Here is a 19301-nt window from a genome sequence, read left to right as displayed (position 1 = left end):
GTAGTCAGGTACCCTGACTGCCCAGTGGCCTGGTCATCGGTGAGCAATCGCTGCCCAAGACTCATCTTCCATTTGTAGTAAAGGGTCCTGAAAATTCAGTTTTAATTTAGCTTCCTTAATTTTAATTCCTTATCAAACAAAACTTAGGGCTGAGAATAAAATGGCAACAGCTGGTAGTGTTTGTTAATTAATTGCGGTTAAGGTCTGTATGTTTATCTAAAATTGGCTTTGCCATCATAGGACTGTAGAGAATGGAGCGGGATGTGATTAAATGTAGGTGTTTTGCTGGGAAGGAGAGAGTTTACTAAATGTCACCTGAGAGTAAAAGTCTTTGTAAGAGCAGAGGGGCTTCTAAACAGCAATGAAACTTGTTCAGTCTTACACATGCTGCTTTTCTGAAGTAAGCCACATCTGTTTCTAAAAGGCGAATACAGTGGTTTAGATACACGATGTGTTAAGACAGAGCATTCACGTGGTGCCTGGGCAATGCTGCCAGGCCCCTCTCACCCACCTCTGTGCCATGGTATCGATGGGAATTGCGGTTTGCTCTGGAGGAGCAGTCTCAGTATAAAATATTACATTAATGTTTTTATACACGTGACAACATTTGTGAAAGGGGCTGTACTTTTTAATAGAATAATTAATAAAGATTGAACGTTTCATTGGACTTCTCACTTTGTAAGACTTCCTTTCAACCCAGAGAAGACTCAGCCCGCCTGTCTGAAAGCTGGTGAATTTCCAAGGGCTGTAATAACGGGTCTGAGGAAGGTGCTACCTCCGCATTTGGGTCTGAATGATTTCCTTGGGTCACAGCGGTTACAAAACAGCCCTGAGTGGGTTTTGTTTCCTGGCTTTCTCCAGGGGGTGCGCGGGAGGCGGCCGGAGCGGTGTGGCGGGGGCGGGGCCGGCCGGAGCGGTGTGAGGGGGCGGGGCCGGCCGGAGCGGTGTGGCGGGGGCGGGGCCGGCCGGAGCGGTGTGAGGGGGCGGGGCCGGCCGGAGCGGTGTGAGGGGGCGGGGCCGGCCGGAGCGGTGTGAGGGGGCGGGGCCGGCCGGAGCGGCGTGGCGGGGGCGGGGCCGGCCGGAGCGGTGTGAGGGGGCGGGGCCGGCCGGAGCGGTGTGGCGGGGGCGGGGCCGGCGAGCGCTGGGAGCGCGGCGGGCGGCAACCCCAGACGGCCGCTCCCGCTGATGTCTCCGAGGGAACGGGCCGCGCCGCCCGCCGCCGTTGTCAGGCGAGCGGTATAAACGGCCGCTGCGGCCCCGGTGTCGCCATGGCGGGGCCGCTGCGGGCCGTCTACGAGGGGAAGTTCACTGACAGGTTTCCCGAGCTGCTCGCTGTGAGTGCCTTGGCCGAAGGGGTCGCACCGCAGCGCCGAGCCGCCCGCCCGCTCTCCGAGCCTTCCCGGGCCGGGGTCTCGCTGCGGGCTGAGGGAAGAGGCTAGAGGAGGGGCAGCGTGCGGGGCAGGCAGGCGCATCTTGCTGCGGGCCCCCCTCTCTCCCCTCCAGAATGCGTGTGGGTCCTTTTTTCCCTCTTATCAAAACGGGGACAAGTAGACAACAACTCGTGCAAGGTGTCAGAGCCCAATTTGACTGGCTGTGCTTATTAGTCCCGTGGGTTTGGTTATGCCTTGCTTCTTGATTGTATCGTTTAGGCTGGAAAGTCACTTCCCACTGGCGGAACGGCTGCGAGTTGCTTCACTGAGGTTTTACCCAGGGTGAGTTGGTTTTTCAGGTGCTCCTTGTGAAACTTGTGCCATGATTTCCCATCAGGGACTGTGCTTTGAGACAGGCCCTAAAAAAACCTGCCACCCCCCAACCCCCCAAAACAAATCAGTGAAACCTTGGTCATTTTTTCTACATGCCGCTTTTTTAGAAATTACTTTTTTATTTTATGTTAGTTTTTTAGTTTTTTGTCACATGGGATCATATAGAATAGCTGGTAGGGTTGTAAAACACTTCTGGTAGTTCTTTTTCATTCTGCATGTTTTACAAAATTCACCATGCCTGCTTAGATGGGACTAAATAGAGTTGTTTTTCTCTGGTAATACACTTAGTGATTATTATTAGGAATTATTACTTCTGATGGAGGTCCTTCTTCTTTGCAAGGATGCTTCTCAGAATTGTGCTTTCCGCTGGCCCTTCCACATACCCCTAAAGGGTCAGAGGTTACTAAGACACAGATGGATCCCTTAAATAGCACTAGCTCTTCCTTTAAATGGATAATTAAAAAAATAACAAGTTGGTTAAAATAATTTCTGAAATTCTTCCATTGATGGTGGAATTGTTGAGAATCCAGTTAAAGGTTTCTAAAGTTGATAATTGTAACATCTACTTTTCATGGAGTATATAGGAAGAACCATTTATCCACCTTAGAGATGGAACCAGGTAGTTGGAACTTAGCAACTGTCATTACTTCTGTTCCTGGTTTGATAAAATTTAGGCTGGTCTATGTTGACCTTATGCTCAGAATATCAGCATCTACAGAAGCGTATGCACGTGTTAAATCCCTAAGATATCTTCATTTTTTGTTTTTCTCTCTGTGGAATCACACTGAAATGGCTGCAGTATGTTTTCTTCTAATTAATATTTTGTGGATATCTGGTGTAAAATTGTTTTTGCTTTGCCTTAATGCACAGCCCATTACTCCAACTACTGTGAGAAAGTTTCGAAATACGACAAATCCGGCTCCTGGCGTTGAAAGAATATTCTACGGCAGAGCAGATGATCCTGACATTGCAGCTCACTTGACACATGGCATTGCGTCATGTTCTTCACTCAGTGTAAGAGTATGACTGGTTTATTTTTGTTTAAGAATGGACCGCTTAAGAATGTCCTTAATAAGAGCAACTGCTTTCTTTGCAGTCAGGGTTAAAGGTACATAGCTGAGTGACGCTATTTTTTGCATTTCACCACTGTTGTGGATTATCTGAGTTCTGAGGTCAATTCATAGGATTTAATTAGCATGATTGAAATAGGAAAACATTTGAAGTTCAGTGACTTTTATCTCTCATCAGTGACTTAATTCAGTAGTCATTGGAGAAGTTATTAATTTCATTTCAATGTTTATGTTATGTTCCAAAGATGTTATAATAATTTTGACACTTAAATTTGGTCATAGTATAAATTAGGCTGGATTTTCTAATATACGTTAAGAAAAGAAAATCTGCAGTCTTGAAGTTTTATAAATTAACAAGTGGAAAAACTTGCATAAAAAGAAAAAGTTCTGTCTCACAATGTGTATTTTATGCAGTTTTATGTATAAATACAGTTTATTTTTGCGACTTGGTAGATGAAATTATGTGAGTGTAATAATATAAGATTTCATTAGAACACTTATGATCAAACTTTTGTTCATGTGTGTGTGAGGGAGTAGCCGTAGTGAAGTGTGAATGGTTAAATTTTGGTTTTCTTGCCTCTTGTGTTGTGTGTGATGTCTTTAGGCAGCTTCATTGATAAATCCACTTCCTAAAACTAATTTTCAACAAAAAATACAAGACAAAAAAGAAGCAATCTACTTCAGTAATCGTGAAGCATCCTTGGGCAGATCACATGATCAATCTTCTATGTTACCTGAGGGCTTGGATATAATTAATACTACATTTGGAAAAAAAGTCATTCAAGGTAGGAAAAACTAGTGTTAAAATATGTTTCTTCTAAATACAAGATAATCTGCAATTTAGTGTCTAGCATATTGTATGCTCCCAAAAATCTCCGCTTAATAGAAAAGATATTATTACAGCAGTTATTGAAAGGCATAAAAATTACAGATTTTTTTCAGTTACAATGAAGAAACAAGGAACTGAGAACTTTCGTAACTAGTAGAGCTTTTGGCTCTGTTCCAGGAGAACTGTTTAGGTAGCTGACAACTTAACCTTCTTTTTCCCAACTATTCTAATAGGTCTAATAAAAGATACTACCTTGACCTGTAAATCTTTCCTCCATAGATGGGAGCAAATCACTTGCATGTTGACCATGTAACTCTTGCAACAGTTATGTTCATCCCAATTTTTGTGATTTATTTTTTTTCCTCCTAGTCTCATGTCATTATGCTGTAAGATTCCTATAGATTGATTAGAAATGTGCTGAGAAGTATCATTCTTCCACAGCATTAGCATCTTATCTAAGAAAATACCGTTTAAGAACCAACCAAACACCCATCCCTCTTACCTCCCCCAACCATGTATTTATTCCTTGCTTTCCAGATGTGTCAGCTGGAGAACTTATAAATCCACCAAAAACTTTTGAGGAAGTGGATAAAGAAGCCAGAGAAGGACATGACCTGTACATTGTGTCACACAATGATTATTATGTGGGTAAGTTCAAAGGCTGATGAGAAACTGCATAAAAAGTTCTAATATAAATGAAGGTAATGGTTCCTCTTTGTGTCTTCAAGATGTAATTGTATGCTATTTTTTTGAGATATAAACTATTAATTTTTACTACTGCATTAATATAAATTGTTTTTAAAAGTAATAATGTGAAAAAAACTCCTTCTGTGCAACTGAGAGAGCATGACATGTTTCTAGAATTGTAGATCACTTCGTGGTGATCTTACACTGTAAGAACGTAATGAGGGAGCTGGAAGCCTCATTTCTTTTGGGTGCTAATTGAAAAGCAAAGTATTTCCAGGAAATTAGAAACTCATAGATGCCCTGGTTGCTAGCAGAGTTTGGCATTGTCTGTGCCACTGAGAGCAATCTCAGGCTTAAAACCACAGACTGTGTGCCTAATCCATTCCAGTACTTTTACCTCTGGTTCCTCTTTTTTATCAGGATCCAGACAGATTTTCAGGGCAGTTAAAGACTTTCTGATGGGGAGCTTGGCATCAGGCTCTGGTTGCAAGGAATTTCAGGCTGCTGACTCTGAAATGCAGGTTCCTCAGCCTACAGCATCCTGCTTGTGAGTCTGTCCCACAGCCTCTTGCCCTGTCCTTCCAGCGGGCTGTGCCTCTACTGTTTCAGCCTCTGGGGGCTGTACTTAGGTGAAGTGGCCTGCTCAGAGATGGTTACCCTTTATCTCATAGGTCTGCCCATGAGCAGAGTAACAAATAGCGCTCAGAAACACAGTACATGTATTTGCAGCTGCTTCTGTTTTTCCCAGTTCCATCATTTCCACTTAGGTTGCTGCCCTGTAAAATTATTATTATAAAAAATTTACCCACTGTACTAGTACTAAGAGTGTTGTAACTGTAGGCCAAATATTTAAGAAACTGCAATACAGGTATTTCAGTTGTAATAATGTAAATTTTATATGGGGGCAGTCACATAGAAGTTAATTTATAGCGCTGTGTTCGTTCACTGAGAAATTCTACTGCAAGTATTACTGGTATAAATTGGCCAAACCTGTAATTTTTGTCTCCCTTCTTCCCCACCTTTCTTAGATATTTCAGTGGCATTATTCGTTATCCATTTCTGTCTCCTTTGTAACTTCCGTGCACAAGATCATGGAGCGACCAAGCAAAACCAGGCAGACAGTACAAAAAAAAAGTAAACTATGTGCCCCAGTTTTGAACAAGAACATAAAAATTCCATGCTGCCATGTAGCCATAGGAAGCCCTTATTAGAAAGCATGCAGTAAATAATATTTTTTTGAAAGCTCTAATTGCCATTCTTTTCCAAAGGTGATTGAAAAGAGCTTTTCAGTTTTCAATTGAAAAGAGCAGTTCAAGAAAGAATGACTTTTTTCCTGTGGCAAGGAACATGTGCTTGCAGCTCACTTACAAGAATATCACATAATACTGTATGTATGTGGAACTTCATTTTATAGGCAAGTTCAGGAACAAGTAGGGTAATACCTTGTTTATGGTGAAGTCAGTTGCAAAATTTCCGCTGAAGTCAACATAGCAAGAATATATCTGAAAGTACAGCACCTCAAAAACATTTTTTCCTTTTGGCATTTTTTTTTAACCAATAGTAAATTAAATGATGCTCAGGTATGGGCTTTATAAAGTGATTTGTTTGTGTGACCCTCACTACTTAAGCTACCTAGAATTTTTTCATTAATTCTGTTGGGCTTGTCTTTAATCAGACATAAAAGGACATCCAGCTGTTTTACAACTGAAGCAGGTTTTTGCTTTTTATTTTGCCATTCATCTTCAGTTTTGACAATGAGATTATTCCTAACTACTTAATAAACACAGGGAATGCAAATTAGTTCTATTTAGTTGAACAAATTGTTCGCTTTTGCTTTTTCATTTCATTGTTTTTTCTTAAGAATGAAGATACTTAGTATATTTTTTTTCCTGAGGTGTTTTATACAGTTTAAATGCTTACTTTTTCCACAGGAGAAGCAATAAATAGGAAATATGACTCACCAAACTTCAGCAAGTCTTTTGTTTATGGAATAGAAACCCCCCACTTCAAAGATGGGCGAAGTGTTTCAAAATCATTAAAATGGCTCAATGATCTACAATCGTAAGTTGCAATGAGTTAACTAGTTAATTAGTGGAGTTCTCGGGAAGAGTGAGTCTTCAAATATGAATATAGTTTTACATCTCACAATTTTATCCCTAGCTATATTGAACTGAACAGAAAATAGAAGGAGTAATTTTTAGAATAGTTTATTCAAATCAGTTCTACCAAAGTATGACAGCACTTGGCATGTCTTTAGCATTACATAAAGACACATTTGATTTTAAATAGCAAGCAAGATTTTTCAATTACTGTATTTGTGTTTGTCTCACAGAGGAGTTGATGTTTCCTTCCAATGTATAATATTTTTTAATATTATTGAAAAATTGTTGAATATTGTTAATCAGATACTTGTGAGAGTTATTTTCATAATTTGTAGGAAGACAGAAGCAAAAATTGTATCAAAACAAAGTGATGGTTTCAAGGGAAAATTTCAGCCTCAGCTTGGAAAAGGCCTTGATCCGTAAGTACCAAAGGTACCTTCCAAGAACAAAGTTCACTCATGTTTGCCAAACCTCCAGTATCTTTGTCTGCCTTGAGTAAAAATTATAACTGTGTGCTCAGTGCTTCCACTTCAGCATTCAAGTTACAGAAAGGGACTTTCTACTTGCCCTAATTAGGCTGATAAGTATGCAAGTTACTAATAAGGGCTCTATTGTGTCTATGTGGTGAAGTTAAGTCAGTGGTCTGTATCTGAATAGACCAGATTTGCACCAAGCAAATTACAAGCACACTTCATTATTTTTTTCCCTGTCATTTGCAGTTATTTCGTAACTGAAATGTCTCACCTGTTGTTTGGGGATTTGACCATTTTGCTTACTCTGACACTGGTTTTGGTCATCTTTATTACATCACCAGTATTCTCAATTTACTACTTCCTTGGAAAAGGACATGGAACTAAATTGTGTTAATTGTCTAGCAGCATGTATCAGTCTCAATTGAATCATTACAATGCTTTATATACCTCAGGTGATCTGGAACAGCTTTTTAATTTTACCAAACTGCTTATGAAGGGCTACAGTAGTCCTAAGTACGCTGTGGTCAGGATCCAGCTGTGCTACAGATACTGGGTTCCTGAATGTGTACAAAGGCTGCCTTTGCAGATGCTCTAGATTCCTTCAAAAGGGTATCTGAAGACTCACAAACAACATTACTGACTTTGGTAGCAAAATTTAATTTTAAGCTCAAGATCACAGGCTTAAGTGACTGGAGAACTATGCCCATAGTACCTGTAAGGAGTGAACACGAATGTGAACCAGTTTCTCTTCTCCCCTTTTCTGTGTCCTAGCTTACTGTGAAGTAGCCCTGGAGCGTGAGCAACGTGAAGCAGTATGATCAGTCAGGGAATATGGGTTGCAGTGCAAGCTCAAACCCAGCACTAACATTACAAGACAGATAGAAGCTAACCAAATTACATTTAGTGAATTTTATACCATCCACGTCCTATGTGTAATATGGCGAGGATAAAAAACCCCTACACGTGATAGTTTTTAGACGACGGTGCTTCCATCTCTGGGGGTGTGTTTTGTTTATTTGTTTTGTATTTTAGAGCAAAGTACTGATTCTCATTTCAATTTTGATGGATATTTCTGATTCATGAAAGAGTTTTAATTGTTAAACATAGAGATAAAATAAACATTGCATCTTTTTCAGATGAAGAAACAAACAGTTCTTTAATGTCACCAAAGGCATCTTAATTTTCTGGCAAATAAAACTGAGCCAAGTTTCCTAGATGGACATTGGCTCGGCTGCTGGTTTTGATAAACACAAAATTGCATGTGAAAAAGCAGAGATGTGATTCACTTTTTCCACTTCAGCCCAGAGTAGTTTATTTGGAGATGTTATTTGAGTTGGAGATCGATTTGTCCTAAACACTCCTATTGTTTGACTAGTATGTTTTAAGGACTTTTCTCACTTATTTCTGTCATTGTCTTAGAAAAAAAAAAAATAGCATAGAATGTTTTTCCATTTGGTTGTGTTATATTACAAACAGCAAATATTCTAAACAGGTATATAAAGGGATGCTTTTCTGGAATGGCAACTTTGAAGCAAAGTACTGATAAACGTTTCAGGTGAACTATGTGTGTCACCCCTAATTATATAACAGTTGATAACTTTTTTTTTAATAATAGCACAGGGTTTATTTTGACTATTAATAAACTATTTGCCAGTTAACAAAGAAATGTGCTTATTGACAGTATAGCAGAAACTATGAAAGTTCCCCCAGGCCGTACATTTGGAATGTTACTTCGTCCAGATGAATATGGTAAGTTCAGGGGCAGAATAAAATCTTATTTTGTTGATGAAAGTAGAAGTAGTTACTGTTGGCTGTGTAGTGTGTCATTTTCCTAAAATCTTAGAGGCAGAGTACAAAAATTTAACAATGACAGTAACTTTTTGAAGGAAAATTTGAGAAGAACTGAAGTTGCTCGTGAGGAAAAAAAAAAAAGTCAGAAATAAAGAAACGAGGTTTTGGATGATCATGTTGGGGTTGGGTTTTTTTGTTGTTTGTTTTTTAAAGCTTCTGTATCTGTATGTAAACAAAATCAAGGACAGCAGAAAAGTCATACTGACATCTAAGTGACAAAGTTAAAATGGCTGTTCAAATCCATTATGCCTCGTTTTTTCCAGTGCTTCTATAAAAAGAATAAACATAAGCAATAAATATGAATAATAAGGTTTGGAAGGTAGCAGGGAGACAGAAAACAGAACAAAAAAAGTTACTGGTTTTCATTACGAAAAAGTTTTGAAAGCTAGTCAACTCAAATAGTCAATGTTGGGATTAATGGTGTTTTAACCTTATGTTAATAACTAAGGAATACAGCAAATAGGCTGTAAAAAAATGTAAGTGGCTCAAAGCTGCTTAACTAGTCAAAACTAGAGAAAGCTTGTTCAAATTCTGCATGAGCTTTTATATATGCTTTATTCTGTAGTGTAATAAAGTTAAATATTTAAAATGGGTAAATATGCCTTACCTTTAAGGAACAGCAGAAGGAACTGAATAAAAAATTTCATTATTAACAAGTAGAAAATAATGCATGTACATTGCTGTTAGAAGGGGATTAGGTGAGCTACCTCTGTTTGTTATTGAACTCTGAATGGACTTCTTGCATTTAGAACGTGACCTTGGTGTCTTGGGGACTTGGATGAGAACTGTAGCTCAGTGTTTAAAAATACTAGTGAAGTTAGGATATGTAGAAAATGGGAAGAATAACACAAAAATAGTACATTATCTTCCTAGAAATCAATGGTATAAAATTATCTGAAATATTACATTGACTTTCCCATTGGTTCCTGTAAGTATTGTGAAATGTGACAGACTGGAAGTGATAGATTAATAATACATGTTCTTTTGTTCTCAACTATCTAGACATCAATTTACTGCATTTGGAAGCTTCTGGAAGCAGTAGATGGATTTGTGAAGCTATAATATGATGATTCAAAATTATTGATATCAATTGATATTAATTATAATTATTTTTATATTAATTGCATATGAGTAGAGAAACTATTGTGTGGACCATTTGATCGGTCAATGAAATGGCCATATGAGATGTTCAGGAGTGCTGAAAATCAGCATCTCAAAACTGAAATTCTCCTTTTCCTTAAGACTGTAAGCCATTTTTTTTAAAATGTCCATTTTCTCTATATGGGCAACTAATTGAGGAAGTGTTTATTTTTAGGAGTTGGTGATCTTCTTCACTACTGGGTTCCACATGAGTTCCTCTGTGGTAAAGACCAAGAGAAAGCTGTCTTGACTGCAGTTCGGCAAAGTTTGAAGAAAGACAACTATGAGAATTTTGACATGTTACTGGAAGCATTCAGGCATTATGATAAGGTTAGTGCTTTGAAAAAAGTGTAAATTTAAAGCAATGTGTGACATTAGCACTCCTGTGCTGTGGAGGTACAAACATGAAGAAACATGAGTGTAGCAATATAAATATAGATAAAGTCTATAAATTGATAGTTACCATGTGTTTAGTCTACTGTGATAGGTTGTGGAATGAAGCACAACAGTATTTGGAACCATTCACAACAGTATTTGGAACATCCAAGTTAACAGTGAGCAAGAAATGCATGATCAGGAATAATCTTAGCATTTTTTGTGCTTCAAAATTTGGTATTTCTTCTCAAAAGAAAAACAGTTCAAAGGATTATGTTTATATTTTCTTCCAAGCTGTACTTTCTGACTAAGCCACCAAGCATCAGAATTTCGGATCTTTTATTTTTTTCTCTCTGAAAAAAAAATTGTAATTGAAATTTCATATATAACATTAATTGTAATGTATACAGAATGATTGATGCCTTACTTTCAAAAGAAATCTTGGCTTTGCCTCAACGTTTATGATTAGATTGTTATCTTGTCACAATACCCTGTCACACTCTTTTACTCTCAAATCACTGTATTATTTAAGGTGAAAATTATTTTTTGATGCTTTTATATTCAGATTTTTAATTTCTAAATTACTCGGGGTTTCTTCGTACTCAGTAACGTAACTTGTCTGAAATGGTATGCCTGGCCCTATATATATGTATATATTTATATATACATGCGTGTGGGTGTATACATGTATAAAACCCCATATATTTCTGTATTCCTTTTGATGATGCCTTTTTATGATGGCTATTATAACAGCTGTTTTGTTTTATTTGTAATAGAACGCTGATGGAATGATAGACAAGGGTGACCTACGGAAGTCCTTTTTTCAGCTTAATCTTAATCTAGATGATGAGCTCCTGGATTCCTTATTTGACTATTGTGATTTGGATAAAGATGGTCTGATTAATTATCTGGAGTTTGCAAACTTTCTGAACTGGAAAGACAAAATGGCTATTAAAGAGTTTGAAGAAAAAATAATTACAAAAGGTAGATGATGATACTGGGAAATTGCAGAGATTATCTTGTTCTTGCAGCAGCTATTGAAAGGACATTGCTGTTGTAGACTAGGTGCTCCTTTAGAAGGGTGGGATTTAGCAAGTGCATTGCCTACCACCAGCAGAGCCTCAGGTACCAATGTATTTCAGAACCCTGGAGTTCAGTGTGGCATGTTGAGAACAGCCCATAAATCAGGATAAAGTAAAAAAATCTCTTAGGATCATTATCAGAAATGCAGATGGGTTTTCTTACCTACTTCATATTTTTTTCAAGGATTCAAGCAACGGTTTTTACTCTTGGTCTATAACATGCTGATAATAAATTCTGGCTGACCATTAACTTTTGTTTATAGGGAAAAAATTAGATGCTCCTGTTCTGCCTCAAGACACAAAGATAAATGATGAGCCACTGCTGAAACAGGAAGATCTTTTGTTAAAAGAACCAGGAAGCTCAGAAAAGACACCAAAAAAGCTTAAAAGATCAACAGATCATGTATTTGCAAACTATCAAGCAACTTCTTCGCAGTATAATGCTGTAGTAGGTGGTCTCCCAACAACCTGTAAGTACAGTGGACTGTACTCACTTCTGAGCATTATTTAAAACAAAATCAGGAACAAGTTTAAAACTTATTTGCTACAGGTTCTACTAATGTACAATAGTGAATTAATGTATCTAAACTAAGTTTATTTAGGATTGTGACTTGGAAGTTGGCATGGCTTGGATGTTTGACATGGTTAATACATTCAAAATGTGAAAGTTAATGTAGGTCTTTGGGAAATTATGCTAGTATATTTGGGAGAACAGTATCTTCTTGGAATCACCTAAAAATGTTTTCAGCTGGAAGTACTGGATAAGTCCTAGACTATTACTGCAAGATTACCTGTTGTCATGCTTCACGATGTAGCTGAAGCTAGGAATTCTAAAAATACAAAAAACGAGATGAGGAAGAAAATTATATAATTTGTTATTGAACCTAAGTGAGATGAAGTATCAAATTTGTTCTTATTTCATACAAAATTTTTTATCCTCCCTGGCACTGTCTTTGCATAAAGGCTTTATCATGCTACCTTTGATTTCCACAGGCTATCCAGTGTGTGGTGTTCCAACTGTTCGTTCAGATATTCCTGCTCCTCAAATTCGCCGCATCAGTGACAGAACTAATTATGGTGATCAGGGCAATGCTTATGCATTATTGTTCCCTTCTGTCTTCAATCAAAAGGGAGTGTATGAAAGCGATCTTTTAAAAACAAGACCAAAAGCAGAGGTATAGTGCATTTCTTCAGAATACTCTTCCAAGATAAATGTACCTCTAGCCATGCGGGAGTGAAAACTCATATTATCAAATAGGTTGTAAAATTAATTGTTTCAGCATTACAGTCTTTGCATCCATTCAACTATCTGAAAAATGTGCTCTTCACATTCAAAGTTATTCATAAAGGTGGTAGATATTAATTTTATTGAGCTCCAACTTCAATAAGTAATGTAAGAAAGTACGTCAGGTTGTTGCTACTCACATGCTCAAATGCTGTGTCAAACAAGGTTTAGTAATTAATCTAGAGCTTCAGAGTCTATGATTTATAATTTCTGCAATGTGAGAAGAGCAAAGCAGCTGTGAGATTTTCATCCTTGCACATATTTGCATTTCTGTGCAAGGTCTAAAGCAACATGATTTAATGGTAAATCTAGCCTTACTTTGATTATGTGTTTGGATGGATGATCTCCAGAGATCTCTTCCAACCAAAGTTATTCTGTGAGAGTATGTCTTTAAAAGCTCCACAAGAAGATTTTTACAGGTGTGTAAAATAGTTTCTATCACAGAGGGATGTTCAGTAGAAAATTATACCCAATGTGTCCCTCTTCAAACAAACTTGCAGGTTTTGCTAACGGCAAATTTAGCCAACTGCTTGAATATACCTTTTAAGTGCTCTGCTGAACCACCAACGTAGGCTGAGATCTACAAAGGACTTACGCAGTGATCGAGGATATAGGGAGTCGCACACCAGTACTGTGCCATCTCATAGTTCTGAAGAGAACGATAGTGTGTGAGACTGCAGGGACATACTTGAGGACTAAGATTTTTCTATCTGGTATTTCTGGGGGCTGCTACCAGTCTGTTACCTCACAGGCCAGAGCTTCTCCCACATAAATACTTCACTGCTGCTTCACTATTGTTTACTTTTTTGCTTCTACATTTGTATGCATTTTCTAGTGAAAAAATATTAAGAGATAACTTCATTACCTGAAATACAGTTTATGAGACAATTGTAACAAAATGTAAAATTCCAATCTAAAAAGAAAAAAGACTTGACAACCTCTCCTTCTCTACTAGTCATTATATTAACTATTCAGTCGCATTTGAATGTGGATCTGGAACTTGAGTATGTGTCTTACAGAAAAGAATGTTGCTAGTTAATGGCTAGGGATGTAAAAGTGTGGTGTCATGTTCTATACATACCCATAAAACAGCTTGTCAGAATGTTGTGTACATGGGCACTTACCATTTTATAATCTGGCTCTGAAGCAGGAAATCCATGCGTGCAGAATATAGCTAACAGCAAATAGAATTCATGCTTCGTTGAGAAGCCCATTATACCTGTCAAGCACTAGATAGAAATCTCTGAAGTTACAATGTGGCCTGAGATGTCATACTCCATTGTAGACTACACAGACTATACGGAGTTCAGTACCTAACCACCTCTGAGTGTGTTAAATCACCCTATACTCAGGAAATGGACTATTTCAGTATTTTAGTGATGGTCTTTGATTTATTTTGCTATGGAGCATTAATCTTTTCAAACATGTAATAGCTAATGAAATTATTATATGAAAGCCCAGAGTCATTTAATGCTACCAGGTTTTTAGAGGCTTGTAGAAATGAATGTGAATTCTGACTATAAAGCAGTTTCATGAGGTGAGTTTTCATGTTGCAAAAGAACAAAACAGTTCTAGGACCTGCTGGTTTCTTCACTGGAATTTGTCCCAGTCTATTGAAGAGAATAGAAGTTATGTAACTGAGTAATAGCGTGTAATTTATATTCAACATGATCATGTTAATAATCGGTAAGGGTCAGTTTAACCCTGTCTGCACGCTTGATAGTCTGTGGTTTAGTCAGTGATTATTTTATGACTGTTGATGAGCCAGGACAGAGTTGTATTTTGATATGGTGAAGCCACATTATGAGAGCGTGTAGTCCTTTATTGTCCCTGCAGTGGTATCCTGTAGTGGAGTATTGCTTTTAGTTCTAACTTTTAAATTTCACTAGCTTATTGAAGACATTAGACCAAATCTGGTTTGTTTTCTTCATGAGTAATATTATTAATTTAACTGAAACAACACCTGTGCTTAAAGAAACAAAATTTAATCCGTGTTTTCGTCATGTGATTTCAGCTGGCATAAACTGTCATAATTTATTGGTACATGTAATAATTTTTATATATAATATATATATAATTTGCTGTACTGTGGTTTCGGCCTATATCAATACAAAAGACAGTTTTCGAGAAAGATGACAAGGTTGATTTGATAATGTTACGCATTTTACTTCATCAAAGCATGCATAAAATCTCCAGAGCATAAATATAACACACATGCACACACACATGATACAATTGAAGAAGCCAAATGTTTGCTAATGTTAACAGTAGTACAAGTCATGTCAATATTCTTCTAAAGCCCCATTCGTTGGAGTCAACAGATCAGTGTAATGAGGCATGGAGCAGGAAGCATCCAAGTGAGAAAATACAGAAAAACCCAACTTCTGTTGTATTACTTTGGTGTAAAACTATAGCAAGACCCGAAGTATATGTGAACCATTTTGTTTTAGTCACTTCACCCACTTAGCTATACTGATTGAAGATCTTGCCTATGGTATTGTTGCTGTGAAATGCAGACGATGGTATAATCTCATTTGTGTTGGTAACTGCAAACAGTAAAAATACAATGGATAAACACAACTTGACTTACAGCTTTTAAAAAATGTTTACTTTTCCCTGACTCTTCTGTGTTTTAATGCTGAAGTTGCATCACCATTACTTTAAAAACTAAAGGCAATTTTGTACACTGCAGCTTTCACCCCAATAAGATTCAGATTTACTTAAATAGGATCTTCTTTGGTTAAGGATGCAGGATGCGGTATGTAGTTTTTATTTAAAACTGAGAACATATTCGTTGGTAAAGAGAGATTGATAGTGTATGTAAAAGCTGGAGTCTATATAGTTTAAAGAAAAAGCTGACCGGAATTACATGAATTGTATTATTTTGTAGATTGCACAAATTCTCCACAATATTGGTGTGAACATTTCAGATGAAAGGTTTGAAGAGCTATGGAAGCAAGCCTGTATGAAACACCAGAAAGAAGAGGTTTGTGTAGAAAGCATCATGAATGTACTGGATGAGATACATGGATCACACACAAAAAATACTTGCTAATTTTAGGGTTTGGGAATTGCATTTATTTAAAGTGATGTCAGTCATAATTCTGATGCTGAATACAATGAATATTTTCAACAACGTGTATTTACAGAAATGGAGTCCACTGGTTTTTCTTTCTTAGTAGTGGGTTCACCACATATATATGAATCTTGCTGCTATCATTGCAGTTAGTAGGAACGGATATCAATAGGAATAAAAGAGGATACGAAATGTTTGTAAACAGAACGCAAACGTTTATATTGTATTTTTTTTTAGCTTTCTTACAGTGTTTCTAAGACTAATAATACTTTGGACATATTTTGCATTTTTAGGGTTTTTTTTCTTTTATAAATGGAAGGACACTTTTGAAAATACTTAAGATAAATGCTTTAGATATGCAGGACCTCTTAAAGATTATGATCATAGAATGGCACCTTGCCTTGCTTATAATATTGTGTGATTTCTTGTCAACAAAATGGTAGCTAACAGAGATCAGGTTGCAGTAAGTTTTTAAAAGTTTATGTGAGAAAGTAGTTTACAGTAAGATACTAAGGAAGCTACGTAGTCATGGGATCTAAAGTGTTGTCATAAAATAGATTCTGTGAGAACCAATGGATTAAGAAGTGCAAAAATAAATACCCAATTGTGTGGCAGAAGGCTCATATTCTTTATGCAAGCTTATGGCTATTTGGTAGTAGTATTCAACTTCACCCAAAAAAAGAACGCATATTTAGAAGTGTATGTGCACATTACATAAAAAACACCGGCTAGGTAGTCAGAAAAGTTTAGGAGGGCTTTCAAAGAGCTAACTGTTCACCTGTGGTCAATGCAGTTTCTTGGGAAGAGGGATCTTGAGGATCATTATGGAAATCTCAGTGAATATATATGAAGTATAAACAATGGAAAGCAAGTAATACTAAAATTGGCAACTGTGAATCAGAATGTTCACTCCACCTACAGTACTGAGCTTGGTATAAAACAAATGGAAATTGTTTGCTATTGATAGTGAGAATGATTACTTTTAAAGTTTTCCACAGTAATTGAACAATGAAATCTTAATATTCAGGATTTCAGGAAGGATATAACTTTGACACCTGTTGGTGCTTTAAATACCTTAGTAAGATTTGAAGGATGTTGCCAGTCAAAAGTTGTACTGAATTCTACAATCTAAGTAAAGATGCAATATATTTTAAATACTAGGAACGCATGTGTAATATCAGCTTAAAAGTTTCATTGTAATGCTTTACTCACCTCATTGTTAAGATTCTTTTGCCAGTGTTCTAGGAACTTGTAATTTACTAGCTTGTTACATGAGATCCACAAATCAGTTTATGTTCTTTACTTGCAGTGTGGGCTTTCCTTTGCCCCAGCGTGTGGAAGGGCCCTAGCAGTACGGACATTGTTTGCCAAAATGGCAATATCCAGATGAGCTAGTCTCTTACTGTTTGGTGTGTTCAGGTCCAGTTCCTCCAGTGGTTATTGATAAAAATTCTTCTTTATCAATACACACTGTATTAATGGTACAATATTATTGTAGCTTTAATAGTAGCTGTCTTACATGAAGTAGAAAGAATTTGCTTTCTGGTATCTCCAAGGGAGCAGGTGGTGGAAAAGCTGCTTGGTTAAGGCAGCTTCTTTCCTGCTGTGAATGAAAATTGTTCTGTGCAGTTGTTGCCTTCCCTTCCTTCTGGAACTCTGGGCATGCACTGGGAAGCATGCAGGAAGTAGACTGCGACTGTTGTGGTTTAAACCCCGGCTGGTAACCAAGCACCACGCAGCCACTCACTCACTCCCCCCTCACCCAGAGGGATGGGGGCGAGAATCAGAAAGGAATGTAAAACTCAAGGGTTGAGATAAGAACAATTTAATAGGTAAAGCAAAAGCCGCACACACAAGCAAAGCAAACAAGGAATTCATTCACTGCTTCCCATGGGCAGGCAGGTGTTCGGCCATCCCTAGGAAGGCCGGGCTCCAGCACACCTAATGGTTACAAACACCATAATGCCAAATGTCCCCCTTCCTCCTTCTTCCACCAGCTTATGTACTCAGCATGACATCGTATGGTATGGAATACCTCTTTGACTAGCTTGGGTCAGCTGTCCTGGCTGTGTCCCCTCCCAATTTCCCATTCCCCTCCAGCCCTCTCTCTGGCAGAGCTGGAGAAACTGACAAGTCCTTGACTTGGTGTAAACATCACCCAGCAACAACTGAACCCATCAGTGTGCTGTCAGCGCTGCTATCACACCAAATCCAAAACACAGCACTGCACCAGCTACTAAGAACATTAACTCAATCCCAGCTGAAACCAGGACACTGTTCGAACTGAAATCATGACAGAAAGATGAATGTGCTGCTAATTCCAATTGAATTTATGTCAGGATTTCACTGCCTTCAGTGAAATTCTCTAAAGCTCCTCTTCTGTTTATATAAGGTGTGAAGGAAGTATCCTTTACCTTTGTTGTGGTACGCTTCCAAATGCATCAGACAGAATTGCTTTCTTTTTTTTTTTTTTTTTTTTTTTAAAAGTGTTCTTCAACAGAAAATTTTAGATGAAAGATTTAAGCTCATTCAGGGAAAAACAAAAAAAAAATAAAATTCCAGAGCTGTGTGTGTGCACATATGTGTATATATGAGATCTGTTGTGTTTGTTTAGCAGCTGGAAATTCCTTCCTACTATAAAGATACTTTCATTCCTCTGCTTTCAGTAGAATCTTTTCCTTTGACGGTGAAATGAAATTAATGGTGTTCTTGGGTAGTTGGCTAAGTAAGTCCAGCATAAAGAAGACTGATAAATTGTGGTTTAGTTTTTTGCCAGTATGTTTCTAACCGCAGACTAATGGTTTCCTTTTGAGCTTGGGATTTGAAATGAGCTAGAAGTGGTGTGCCCCTTAAGGTACCTCTTCTGAAACTTTAAAGGTGTAATCACTGAACAGAGCTGTAAACTCTATTTGTAGGTACCTTTTTTTCATCACAATGTACATAGGAGGCCCCTGAAAGATTTAATCACTCTGACATAGACAGTTACTTCAGTGGAGTTTCACAGTCTTTTTGTTCCCTTTTCTTAAATGCTTTATGCACTCAGAGCCTTGGTGTGGATTTCTGTATTTCATTTCTGTTTGACTTCCCAACATGTTTTGAATTCAATGACGTCTTTAAAGGCTTTACAGTTGCCAGTTGCATTCTGTGATTTTTATGGTTACCTTAATATATTCCAATTGACAGAAAATAAAAAGTTTGCTTTCTTCTATATTGTAGCATAATTGCCTTTATCTAGGTGTGGAGTTGATTTAACCAGGAAAGCACGCTACCTTTCATTAATCTGTGGGCTGTATCCAAGGCAAAGTTTTACAGAAAGGGTTAGCAAAACAACGTTCACTATGACTCAAAAGCTATGTGTTCCAAGAGCAAACATATAAATTCAGCGCTTGAGGAAATTTATTCTGTTAACAGTTATATTACAAAATCACAGAGATTGTAAATATGTTGACTAAGACTTTGTGGACAAAAGCAGGAAACAGCAAATCCTGACAAAGGTAAATATTTTGGTAAAAATCAGTGAGTTCTAGACATTCAGGGCAACATTTTCTCTGAAGATATTTCATAAAAA

At 37.6% G+C, this 19301-nt stretch overlaps 1 protein-coding gene across 1 annotated transcript; it reads left to right on the top strand.

Annotated features, from left to right (window-relative positions):
* The first annotated feature begins 1158 nt into the window (after window positions 1-1158).
* On the top strand, window positions 1159-17304 carry EFHB (EF-hand domain family member B). Its single transcript, XM_056338654.1, has 13 exons — window positions 1159-1334; window positions 1650-1712; window positions 2634-2777; window positions 3438-3618; window positions 4200-4310; window positions 6281-6410; window positions 6787-6870; window positions 8606-8673; window positions 10091-10245; window positions 11067-11274; window positions 11636-11842; window positions 12366-12547; window positions 15548-17304. The coding sequence occupies exons 1-13, from the start codon at window positions 1269-1271 to the stop codon at window positions 15710-15712; spliced, it is 1764 nt and encodes a 587-aa protein (XP_056194629.1). The 5' UTR covers window positions 1159-1268; the 3' UTR covers window positions 15713-17304.
* The last annotated feature ends 1997 nt before the right edge of the window (window positions 17305-19301 follow it).

The sequence above is a fragment of the Falco biarmicus genome, chromosome 4 (genome assembly GCF_023638135.1).
Source record: "Falco biarmicus isolate bFalBia1 chromosome 4, bFalBia1.pri, whole genome shotgun sequence".
Lineage (NCBI taxonomy): Eukaryota > Metazoa > Chordata > Aves > Falconiformes > Falconidae > Falco > Falco biarmicus.
Note: the sequence above shows the minus strand (reverse complement) of the source record. Positions and strands in the feature narration are given on the sequence as shown.

Coding starts and splice junctions, on each gene's coding strand:
- EFHB (XM_056338654.1), top strand. CDS start 1,269: ATGGCGGGGCCGCTGCGGGCCGTCTACGAGGGGAAGTTCACTGACAGG. Junction 10,246..11,066: donor CATTCAGGCATTATGATAAG/GTTAGTGCTTTG, acceptor TATTTGTAATAG/AACGCTGATGGAATGATAGA. Junction 11,843..12,365: donor AGGTGGTCTCCCAACAACCT/GTAAGTACAGTG, acceptor TGATTTCCACAG/GCTATCCAGTGTGTGGTGTT.